The 13,021-nt window shown below is 36.4% G+C and overlaps 1 protein-coding gene and 1 pseudogene across 1 annotated transcript; both read left to right on the top strand.

Annotated features, from left to right (window-relative positions):
- Positions 1-552: 552 nt before the first annotated feature.
- Positions 553-1,971, top strand: LOC141251500 (uncharacterized; annotated as a pseudogene).
- A 3,379-nt stretch (positions 1,972-5,350) lies between these two features.
- LOC141251499 (uncharacterized) lies at positions 5,351-9,160 on the top strand. Its single transcript, XM_073670351.1, has 14 exons — positions 5,351-5,606; positions 5,681-5,843; positions 5,918-5,966; positions 6,052-6,165; positions 6,238-7,044; positions 7,559-7,654; positions 7,733-7,848; positions 7,923-8,025; positions 8,108-8,199; positions 8,265-8,418; positions 8,486-8,611; positions 8,690-8,818; positions 8,896-8,974; positions 9,051-9,160. The coding sequence occupies exons 1-14, from the start codon at positions 5,351-5,353 to the stop codon at positions 9,158-9,160; spliced, it is 2,394 nt and encodes a 797-aa protein (XP_073526452.1).
- Positions 9,161-13,021: the final 3,861 nt, after the last annotated feature.

The following is a 13,021-nucleotide window of genomic DNA, read 5'->3' as shown; positions in this document are numbered from 1 at the left end:
GCGTGCTGTTTTACCTGTGCCGAACTCGCACGCCCAGTCTGGGCGTGCAGAAGCACACCTTGTTTGGGCGTTCAGGTTTTTCGTCCCCATAATGCCCTAGCACGCCTGTCTTAGACGTGCAATCGTAGCACTCCTCACTTAGGCGTGCAAAAAAGAGTGCATATAGACAAAAAAAGTACATATAGACAGTCCCTATAAATATATTCTTAATATATTACCTATATTACTATTTTTTTTAAATATAAAAGCCAAAACTAGTGCTTTATATTCTTTCTATGAAGTGTGAGCCAAGTTACAAGAAAGAAGACAACATGATGGAAGAGTTGTCTAGTTTTTAGTCCTTCTTTATGTAATATTTTTTACATTTTTGACATCATGTAGTGTTTTTAAATGTTAAGAATACGAATTGTCTAGTGTGTTTTTTGGATTGCAAATTTTTAAATAATTTTAAATTATGTATATGTAGTTGATAAAATATAATATGAAAATTAGGTGGATAAATGGATGCACTCGTTTCACCTGTTTCACCCGTGGGTGACGGGTGGACGGATGATGGGTGATACTTTAAACGGGTGGTGGGTGAGTTGGATGATGAAAAAAAATTGGTGAGTGGATGATGGAAGTGGTAATTTCACGCACCACCCGACCCATTTTAAACCCTACTCCCACCTAAATGAGGGATTTTTAAAAACCACAAATACACCAATATAACCCTAACTGTTTAAGGGTCAACTCAAAATTCACCCAAATTAGCAACATGACTCCTAAGCTTAAAGAAAGGGAACGACAATTTCTGAAAAAAAAAAGAACTGCGAGCACCTGAAGGTAGGCATGGCAACGGGGCGGGGAGTACTATCCCCGTCCCCATCCCCGTTTAGTATATTGATCCACATTCCCTTCCTCGACCCCATCTTCCATCGAGGGATAAACATTTTCCCCATCGTGTCCCCATCCCCATCCCCGTTTCTCCTATTTATAAATTAAAATTTGAAGGTTTTTAATTCATTTTATGGACAAATTCGATGAAAACTGTATTTACATAGTATATATAATTGAGAGCTTTTTGCCGAAAACCACCCCTATAATAGGCTATATTCCCCAAAACCACCCCTATATTGGCTAATTGCCGAAAACCACCCCTATAATCACCTCCGTTATCCAAAAACCACCCTCACCCTAGTTCCATCCATGATTCTGTTAAGTTGGGGGACACACGCTGTTTAATACCCAAAAACCACCCCTATAATAGGCCATATTTCCCAAAACCACCCCTATATTGGCTAATTGCCGAAAACCACCCCTATATTGGCTAAACTTAATTTAATCTTATTTCATAGTTTCATTAAACTAGCAGCGCCCATGGATGGGATGTGCTATTCTACATCTTCAGCTTCATCAAAGGAATCTCCTTGTTCACCCTAATTGTGTTGATTGCTACTGGCTGGTCTTTCTTGAAACCTTACCTGCATGACAAAGAGAAGAAAGTCTTAATGATGGTGATCCCTCTCCAGGTTATTTCAAACATTGCTCAGATTGTGATTGATGAAACTGGACCTTTTGGCCAGGACTGAGCTACATGGAAGCAGGTGTTTCTACTTGTCGATGTAATCTGCTGTTGTGCAGTTTTGTTTCCTATTGTCTGGTCCATCAAGATCCTCAGAGAGGCTGCTAGAACCGACGGCAAAGCCGCTGTGAATCTAATGAAGTTAACTCTATTCAGGCATTACTACATTGTGGTCATATGTTACATTTTACTTTACCAGGGTTGTGGTCTATGCTTTGGAGACGATTACTTCATATAGATATCTGTGGACAAGTGTTGTCGCTGCTGAGCTGGCTACTCTAGCTTTCTATGTGTTAACTGGGAATAAGTTAAAGCCAGAGGCGCATAATCCTTACTTCGCCATTGATGATGAGGAGGAAGAAGCTGCTGCTGAGCAACTTAAGGCTGATAGTGAATTCGAACTGTGATTAGTGATAAGATGTTGTTCTGCTATAAAGAATAAAGTTAGTGTTAATGTTTATATAGAAAAGAAAGAAGAAAGTATAGTTGCAGAATCCATATACTAGATTAATACGAGCACTTTTTTGATGTAGTTGAATCATATGTTGCTTTCTGATTGCTTGTTCATCTGTATTGAACTTCACTTGTTCTTCTCGTTTGAGAAGATGGTTCATATCTTTTTGTAGACGTGGAAATGATAAATTGATGTAGAATAGGAAAGCCGGATTCAATCCTTATAATAGCAAACATAGGGGTGGTTTTCGGCAATTAGCCAATATAGGGGTGGTTTGGGGAATTTGGCCTATTATAGGGGTGGTTTTCGGGTATTAAACAGCACTTGTCCCCCAACTTAAATCATGGACGGAACTAGGGTAAGGGTGGTTTTTGGGTAACGGAGGTGATTATAGGGGTGGTTTTTGACAATTAGCCAATATAGGGGTGGTTTTGGAGAATATGGCCTATTATAGGGGTGGTTTTCGGCAAAAAGCTCTATAATTGAAATACTATGCCTATAATCATATAAAATAAAATTATTATCTACTATTATGTTTAAATATGGATACATTATAGGGTAAAGATCATTTGAGAAAGTTTACACTTATTTGAAAAATAAGAATGAATGCTAGCCTTTGGATTTTAAAAAATCCAATGACTAAGATTCAACCTCATTTAACATGAGTTGACTAGTCAATGTCGTTGACTGGTTGTTGACTTCAGATTTTTTTAGAGAGTCCTAAATTTATTTTTCAAGGGAGATTTTTTTTTTCCACACAAAACGTGCAACATTTTTGCTCAGAATGTGCGATACTTTTACACTAGAATATGTTATAAAGTTGCATATATATTGTATGACATTTGTAAAGACAAAATCTATTATGTTCTTAAATGTGCAATATTTTTTTACTAAAAACGTGCAATGATTTGAACATGTAAGTGCAACAAAATTATAAGTATTTTGTATTACACTTTAAATGACAATATTTAAACATTTCACATATATTATTAGTATTTACATGTACATTTACTAAGAAGATCTAACAAATATATATGAAACGATGTACATATGATTAAGAAGGTTATGTATTTAAATTTTCAATTACATTTAATCATAACAACATTGTACATTTTACTTAGAATACCTTGCACATTTACTCACAATCTTGCAAAATTACTCATAAAATGTTGCATATTCAATAGGAATATCTTGCACATGTGTTATGTATATTTGATGCACATCTACAACAACCAAATTCATTAGGCTTGCACATTGTTGAGAAAAACATTGCACATTTTGTAAGAGAGCCTCACACAATAATGATGTTTTAATGCACATTTTTTTATAGGAAATCAAGTAAACCTAATCACATTCTAATGCATATTTACTGATAATACCCTGTACATTTACTCATACGATCTTGCACAATTACTTTTAAAACATTGCACTTTATTTATATGATCTTGCATAGTTACTTATAAAAATCTTACACATTTACGCAGAATATGTTGCACATTTCTATAGATTTTAGTTGCACATTTGCGTAGATTTTGTTGCACATTTGCATACAAAGTGTTGTACATTCTCGAAAAATAAAAAAATTGCACTCAGAAAATAAAATTGGGTCGAAATTTTTTGGATCAACGGGTTGATGACCTTTGACCACGTTGACCATCGACTATGGAATCAATCCTAGCCATTAGACTTTTTTCAAATCCAATAGCTAGTATCCATTCTCATTTCTCACAAGTAAAAACTTTATCACTAGAACCTTACCCTAAATTATATTATAAAAAGAAATTGATTAATTACTATTCTGAAACCAACATAGGTACTTATCGGGGCTTCCTCACGGGGTTCCCATCGGGGATTCCCCGCAGGATCGGGTACGGGATGGGACAAGAGTTCCATTCTCCACCCCATCCTCATCCCCGTGCGGGGAATCATTCTTCTACCCATCATCTTCCCCATTAAAAATCTTTATCCCCGTCTCCATGACGGGGATTCCCCACGAGGAAGCAGGATCCCTGACAATTGCCATCCATACCTGAAGGAAAAGATGAAATCTAACTTTGGAGATCCGGATAAAAAAATGGGCCAGACCCGGACCGATGTGATTCCGTTTGGTCTTCGGTCCAAGCTTTTTCACCATTTGCGTTCTGTTCGGTTTGATATTTTTATAAAAATACATAATATTATAAAATTTTAATTATATAAGGTAATATATATAGGTTATTAATTTTTTAATATCTTAAAATAGTTTTATATTGATAAAATACTATGTACATATAAAAAATATTATAAACTTTTAATAAAAATTGTAAGTTCGGTCCAAGTCGGTCCAAAAGTGGATCGGACCGATATTTTCACTACGGTCTTCAAGCCATACATTTTAGAGAGTCGGTCTTTGTTCCGGTTCGAATCGGTCTGGATTTGGATCGATGCTCACCCCTTCTATTCACTCCTCACTAGACCTACTATTTCTGTTATCCATCCATGAAATATATATATTCCATCTTTTTAACGGGTGTATTTAATTATAGAGAAAACAATAATCGCATTGAGTATATTTGGTCAATGAAAGTATTGTTGATTTGTTGAATAATAATGAAAAAAATGCCCCCTGTTTCCAATCAACTACAACTCCACCTTTCTTCGTTGTTAAGAGAGAGGATTTGAATAAGTGCGCATCCTCATTTCACGACGTGCTAACTACTTACACTCCAATTCCAATTTCCATCCACTTTCTTTTATCACAACAAAATTTGCAATTGGCAAACAACAAAATGGACAAATAACAGAGTATACAGGATATTAATCTTTTCCTACGTATTCTAAGGACTTTCAGTGCTCAACTCCTATCAATATTTACTTTGACATACATACATAAAAAATTACTTGCAATTTCCCTGCTTTCGAAGATCTTATCTGATATGCCTCTGTTACAAGAATTACTACCAATGACAAATTGACAATGCAAGTTAAATGAATGTGCAAGCAAAACCTATCTGATATGAGCAATCTAATAATCTATAATGAAGGTTGTTAACGGTGACTATTACCTAGTTGTGGAGCTACTTTGCATTATAAAACATGATCTACATTAAATCCATAAAATACGTATGAAACATTATTGTAAGCAGGAAATTTCACCAGACCCTGTTTTGATCTTTCTTATGTTTCCGTTCTGAAACTTTCTTCGCATTGTTTAAGGCCAAGCCTTATTTCTCTACGTGCCTCCTTTTCATATTTATAAATCCAAGTAACAAACTTCCCACCAAAATCCTTTCTTCTCTCATCTTCATGCCAAGACAGAACAGCAGAGACAAGATTCTGCGTAGGTAACTCAAATGACCGGCGCTGGGGATTCAGGAAAATGGATGCTGGGGAACGGTGAAAATGGAGGAGGAGGAGAGAGAAATGGTTTGGAAAGAAAGGTACCGAGAATGGATAGAATGCAGTCGAGCGCCGCCAATGGCCTCAAGAGCTTGAGATTTCTTGATGGTGCTGGTAAAGATGGTGATTCATGGAAGCCTGTTCAGAAGAGGTTTAATCAAAATGCCACTCAGGGAAAGCTTCCCAGAGACAAATTTGGAGCTGTCATTGGTATTCTAATATAACCCAGATTTTGTATTTTGATATACTTTAAAATTATGTATGATTTCATACCTGTTTAATAGGAATGGGGGATTCGAAGGAGTTTGCATTTGAGTTGTTTGATACATTAGCAAGAAGAAGGAATATTGATGCTTCGAATGGGATCACCATTGATGAGATGAGGATGTTTTGGGAGGATATGACCAGTCAAGACATTGATTCCCGCCTGCAGATTTTCTTTGACATGTTAGTATATCACCATTTAGTTTCTTCTTTGACATGTAGATACATATCTGATACGATAATGTAAACATTCTCAGGTGTGACAAGAACGGAGATGGAAAGTTATCTGAAGATGAGGTCAGAGAGGTAAATCAGCATTTCCATGTGTTTGCTTTCCTATCTCATATGATTGATTTCAATTCTGAGTATATAATTTGACTTTTATATATAGGTTTTGGTATTGAGTGCCTCAGCAAACAAGCTAAACAATCTGAAGCAACAATCAGCAGTTTATGCATCCTTGATCATGGAAGAGCTTGACCCAGATCAACTTGGATACATAGAGGTATGAAGAACAACAATCCAACATTCCTTTTTGTGATCAATTTTCTAACTTTAATCTTGATTTTAATAACAGATATGGCAATTAGAAACGCTTCTGAGAGGTATGGTAGGGTCCACCGACGATTCTACTAAGATGAGAAGAGCCGCGACTCTAACTAAAACAATGATCCCAATGAAATTCAGAAACCCAATCTTGAAAAGATTGTCAAAGACAGCAGAATTAATCCATGAGAATTGGAAGAGGGTGTGGGTAGTTTTGTTATGGTTAGCAGTAAACATGATCCTCTTCACTTACAAGTTCAAGCAATACAAGCAGAAGCCCGCTTTTCAAATCATGGGGTATTGTGTTTGTGTGGCCAAAGGAGCAGCAGAGACATTAAAGTTTAACATGGCTTTGATTCTAGTCCCTGTTTCAAGAAGTACTCTAACAAAGCTGAGGTCATCTTTTCTTGGTAAATTGATACCATTTGATGATAATATAAACTTTCATAAGCTGATTGCTGCTGGAGTTGCAGTTGGTACTTTTCTCCATGTTTTAACGCACGTGAGCTGTGATTTCCCGAGGATTGTGTATTGCCCACAGAGGAAGTTTTATCGGTATTTAGGAGGAGATTTCAACTATAAACAGCCTAGTTATATGGATCTTGTTCAGAGTATTCCTGGTGTTACTGGTGTTCTTATGCTAATCTTGATGGCTTTTGCCTTCACTTTGGCTACTCACTCATTTAGGAGGAATGTGATTAAGTTACCTTGGCCATTTCATCATTTAGCTGGCTTTAATGCCTTTTGGTATGCTCACCATTTGCTGGTTGTTGTTTACATTCTCCTTGTTGTCCATGGATACTTCCTCTTCTTGACATCTGAGTGGTACAACAAAACGGTATATTTTCATAGCATTTGATTTGGATTGCTTTATGAGCTACCAAGATATCAGGTATGGGTATGTGATATCAATCATGGATTAGGATCAAGTAAAAACATATCTTATGGTGTGAAATGCGAACCGACTTTAACTATGAACATTAGAGCGATTACCGTGGTTGAAACCGATGCATTAGGTTTGAAAATCGCTGCAATAATCCTAGTACAACAGACTAGGTTCACAGATAAGTACTCTAGGTTCACGTATAAGATAGTGAAGTTCACAGTTAAAGATTGTTCGCATTTCACACCGTAAGGTATGTTTTTACCGGAAACTTTCTGTATCAATCATACCCACATCCGCATTGGTATATCCATATATTGATATCATACTGACATCCAGTGTTTGGTGTCAATTCAGATTACTTATATCTGATACCTTGATATCTATACTGATACCCATATCTTATGTCTCATATCTTTGATAAGTGAGGTTACATGTTTCCTGATCAAATCTTGTTTATTTTGTGTAGACATGGATGTATCTGTTGGTACCGGTTTTACTCTATGCTAGTGAGAGGACACTAACCTCAATTCATGATCATACTCACCATGTGAACATAGTCAAGGTGATCATCTAATCTGACACACGTAAATGATCAAGAGTTGAATTTTCGTGTTAGGTGACAATCAAATGGGAATTGCAGGCTGTAATTTATTCAGGAAATGTGCTAGCGCTATACATGAGTAAGCCACAAGCCTTCAAGTATAAGAGTGGGATGTATCTATTTGTCAAATGTCCAGATGTATCAAGCTTTGAATGGTAATTTATTCTACACTAATCCTGTCACTAGCTTAGTAATTTTACTCATAATTTTACCATGATTTTGGTACCAGGCATCCGTTTTCCATTACTTCAGCACCAGATGATGATTACTTAAGCGTCCATATTAGGACCCTGGGAGATTGGACTAATGCACTAAGAGAGAAATTTGCAGCGGTAATATTTTTACACAATTTGGATATGAGAAAACTACAGTTTTACTGCTTATTTCAAAACCATAAAAAATGTAAAATTGCAGGCTTGTGAGGCTCCAAGAAACCGTCCAACAAAGGGAAGGCTTATGAGGCTCGAAACTAGGGCAGTATCAGATCTTGATCTTCAACGAGCCAAGTAAAAAAGAATTGTAAATAGATAATAGTACCTCTATATTATAAACTGATTTTTTCTTTTTGCAGTTTTCCTCATGTCATCATAAAAGGTCCGTACGGAGCGCCAGCTCAGAACTACAAGAAATATGACATCCTGTTACTTGTAGGATTGGGGATTGGAGCAACTCCTTTCATTAGCATCATCAAGGATCTGTTGAATGACATGAGGCAATTCAGAGAGGTGCAGTAATTTGTGCATGTCTTTTGATTTGGTGCAGTAAATCAGTATTAATATTTCAGATATGCAGGATGATGAAGGGGCAGAAGAGAGGAAAGGACCTCAAAGAGCATACTTTTACTGGGTAACAAGGGAACAAGGCTCATTTGATTGGTTTAAGGGTGTCATGGATGACATCTCTGAGTATGATCAAGATGTGGGTTTTCCTTCTTACAATAACATAAATTCAAAACCTGCACAAACTAATTTATTCTCACTTTTTAAACTTGATCAGCATGTGATAGAAATGCATAATTACCTGACAAGTGTGTATGAAGAAGGAGATGCTCGCTCTGCGCTTATTGCTATGGTGCAGTCTTTGCAGCATGCTAAGAATGGTGTTGATGTAGTCTCAGAAAGCCGGGTATGAGCATCAACATTTTCAATCTATGCTAAAACATCAGTTTTTTCTTCATCTTAACATTAGAGTTCTGTCAACAGATAAGAACACATTTTGCAAGACCCAACTGGAGAAAGGTTTTTGCTCAGCTAGCAAGTACTCATGCTGCATCTCGTATAGGTAAAACATATTATTGTTTAAATAGGGTTCGATTATTAGTAGATAAAATTTACAACAAGAACAAATGAACATGCAGGTGTTTTCTACTGTGGAAGTCCAACATTGACACTGACACTAAAGAAGCTTTGCCAAGAGTTCAGCCTTAATACAACTACCCGCTTCCATTTTCACAAGGAGAATTTCTAGTGCAGCAAAATATCCAAATACTATCCTGAATGATGCCACATTTTTTTGGTTCCATTTTGTAGATACACATTACCATGCTAGTACCATCTGCTTCTGTTTGCAGCAAGATGATAAGATTATCAAATCAACTCCAATTTCATTCATAACTGTTGATTTTAACATCATTGCTCAAGCAAAGGGTCACAGAGTAGCCTAGTTCAGTAGAAGTTGAAGAAAGCAAACTAGTGAAAAAGAAAGAATCAACACGTACTGCAAAATAACAAAGGATTGATGTATTCAACTCAGTATAACAGAAAAAGAAAGCATCTTGACAGAGTGACATTCTCTTCTTTTTCTAGCTTTCCAAAGTACAATCCTTCTTCTAGTCTTCCCTTTGATTTTGCACTGAACTGGCGAGGTCCAGAAAATCATGATTGCGAGAACGATGCTTTGGATTGGAATCTGATCTAAGCTTTTTACGGAGCTGAACAAGCTCGTCGACTGAATCCGAAGTACGTTTCAGATAAGCGAGTAAAGGAGGGGAGGCGCCATTATCAGTCAAGACAAACTTTGGCAGAATCTTAGCAGCCTCGGAAAGGGAAACTGGCTTGGAAGTTACTATCACCCCAGAGACTGTCTTCATTCAACTACTCAAAGCAATATTATGATGAGCAACAATGCGAATCCGGACAATGACGATAGTTTGTAGCGAGTAAAGTTTGGTTCAGCTGCGATTCGACATTAACAATGAGGATAATTGCTAAATGAGCGGTGTTGCGGCGTCTCTAGGGTTTATGAATTGAAGAAATATTTAGAGGATCCGATTTTTGAAAGATCTTGACAATAAAAAATAAATAGAGCGTGTTTAAACAGATTCAGAAAATTGACTATTCAAAGGACCGCCTTGAATTTGTGTGTGCCGTTTTGATATATTTAGAGTTGATATTAGATCATATTTATCTATAATCTTCCTCACCTAACCTTCCACCTTTTTAATATAAAATTAATATCTCTTTCATTCACATATCTAACCTTCCAACCAACTCAACCATCCTACCAAAAACAATATTTATCCATGATCATCTATTTGATCACCGATTCAATTAATTTTTATTTTCACTTTTTTATATTTATAACATAATGATTATGAAATCTCTAAATTCATTTGAAAAATTAAAAGATAAATTTAAATAGCAATTAAAAATTACATTAATAAAGCACAACCAATAATAACTAAAAACACATTATATTTATTTTTATAAATTTTGATATATATTTTAATATTTATAAAATTTAATAAAAAAATCAAAAAATCAAAAACTAAATTAAACCTTGCATTTTAAAAAAATAAAACTGACCAATGAGGAGGGGACAAGTGCCCCCCACCAACCAACCAGCTGGTCGCTGGTGGCATTTGGGCGACCATTGTGGTCGCCCAAGCTTACATTTAAAAAAAATAATTATTATATGGTGGGGCCCACCCACCAAAAGTACCCCAACCTTCGGCGATAAACATGGTCTTAGGGAGGTTAACGAGGCGGGTTTGGGCGGGGATTACTATCCCTATATTTTATATCTGTTTAAATTTTTAGTTTTCATATCTATCCCTATTTTCGTCGGGGGTTAATTATTTTTCACATACTTGTTCTCGTCGGGTCTCCATCTCCACCGGGGATTCCCCATCCATGTTACCTAGTTTATATTTCCAAATATCTTGCTATATATCCATTGAAAATATGAACAAAAAACAATCTAAAATGAAGGTAATTGACAATTACCAAGGAACGAATAAATTAAGACAAATAAAATATTCAAAAATTAAACTTAAATGAAGTCTAATATAATCGAAGTACACAAAAAAAAACACCATAATCTAACAGAATGTTTACAAACATGGAAACAGTATTTTTTGTTATCGGGGTTCCCCACGGACTCTCCCATCGCAGATTCCCCACGGGGCCACCCATCGGGGATTCCCCATCGGGGTTGGGGCGGGGATCGGGGCGGGGTCACCATTCCTCGTACCATACCCATCCTCATTTGGGGATTTTCTTTTCTACCCATACACGCCCCATCCCCATACCCGTCACGGGGATTTCTCGGAGAACTGGGGATCCCCGTCCCATTGCCATCCCTAGTTGACATGACAGGGTAGATGAGAAATAAATAAATAAATTTAAGTCTGAAAGGACGCTAACATGTTTAGGTTAGGTGTGCTAACATGTGGCACGCCCAATCCGGACGTGGCGTAATAAAAATAAAATAAAATTGGATGATAGGTGGGATTCGAACACGAGACTATACGGAGTGAAGACAGGTCAACTTCCACCTGCACTCGGCCTCAATTGGTGAAATTTGTATAATAATCACAATATTACTTAGGTCCATTACAAGCTTACTTAGACCATGTACTAACAATATTTACTGGTTTTGATTAATAAAGTACTCATGAACTCGCCGTACGCCCAATACAAGCTTAATTGGTTGTACTTGTATATAACCAAGTTTATGAGTTTAAAATAATTTTGACCTTATAAAGCTCATATAGACCCAATTGATAAATAAGGTGTAAATGAAATTAACGTAGCCCGTTATAACAAAGTTTATGAGTTCAAATCATTTGAGCCTCAGCAAGTCCATATAGGCCCAATTGATGAATAAAGTGTTAATAAACTCGACGTAGGCCAAATGCAAGCTTACTTGGCCCGTTATAACAAAGCTTACTAGTTTCGAATAATATGGGCCTTATTGAGCCTATTTCATCCAATAGCTCACTAGAATTGGTGAAAGAACAAGGATAAGTTACCTCATACATTGATGAAAGCTCGAATAAAGTAGTCGGCCTTACTTGGTCTATTTGGTCCAGTTACTCATTAGAGTTGATAAACTCGTATTTGGACTTGACGTAGTGAAATAACAAGTTTAAGTTACCTCGTAGATGGATGAAAGCTCGAATAAAGAAGTGAATGAGCCTTATTAGGCCTATTTGGCCAAATTATTCATTAGAGTTGATAATCTCGTATTCGGACTCGACGTAGTGAAATAAAAAGGATAAGTTACCGTGTACGTGGATGAAAACTCGAATAAAGAAGTGACTGGGCCTTATTGGGACTATTCGGCCCAATTGCTCATTATAGTTAAAAATCTCATATTCGGACTCGATGTAGTGAAAAAAATAAGGATAAGTTACCTTTTTATAGGGCACAAGGATAAGTTAACTCGCACATGGATGAAAGTTCAAATAAAAAAGTCTTCGGGCCTTATTGAGCATATTTGGCCCAATTATTCATTAGAGTTGATAATCTCGTATTCAAACTCGACATAGTGAAAAACAAGGTTAAGTTACCTCATACATGGATGAAAGCTCGAATAAAGAAGTAATTGTGCCTTATCAGGCCTATTCCATCCTATTACTCATTAGAGTTGATAATCTCGTATACGGATTCGACATAGTAAGAAAAACAAGGATAAGTTACCTTTTTTTAGGGCACAAGGATAAGTTAACTCGCACATGGATGAAAGTTCAAATAAAAAAGTCTTCGGGCCTTATTGAGCATATTTGGCCCAATTATTCACTAGAGTTGATAATCTCGTATTCGAACTCGACATAGTGAAAAACAAGGTTAAGTTACCTCGTACATGGATGAAAGCTCAAATAAAGAAGTAATTGTGCCTTATCAGGCCTATTATGTCCTATTACTCATTAGAGTTGATAATCTCGTATACGGACTCGACATAGTAAAAAACATGGTTAAGTTACCTCTTACATGGATGAAAGCTTGAATAAAGAAGTAGTTGGACATACTAGGCCGAATTACTCATTAGAGTTGATAATCTTGTATTAAGACTCAAAGAACAAGATTATGTTACCTCTTACATGGA

The sequence above is a fragment of the Phyllobates terribilis genome, unplaced genomic scaffold (assembly GCF_046119375.1).
Source record: "Phyllobates terribilis strain yellow unplaced genomic scaffold, ASM4611937v1 Scaffold_7167__1_contigs__length_39487, whole genome shotgun sequence".
Lineage (NCBI taxonomy): Eukaryota > Metazoa > Chordata > Amphibia > Anura > Dendrobatidae > Phyllobates > Phyllobates terribilis.
This window is presented reverse-complemented; position numbering and strand designations above follow the sequence as displayed.

Bases quoted from the DNA above. Each gene is read 5' to 3' on its own strand.
- LOC141251499 (XM_073670351.1), top strand. From the start codon at position 5,351: ATGACCGGCGCTGGGGATTCAGGAAAATGGATGCTGGGGAACGGTGAA. The intron at 5,967-6,051 runs GTAAATCAGCAT...TTTTATATATAG, and splicing joins CTGAAGATGAGGTCAGAGAG to GTTTTGGTATTGAGTGCCTC. The intron at 7,655-7,732 runs GTGATCATCTAA...TGGGAATTGCAG, and splicing joins ACCATGTGAACATAGTCAAG to GCTGTAATTTATTCAGGAAA.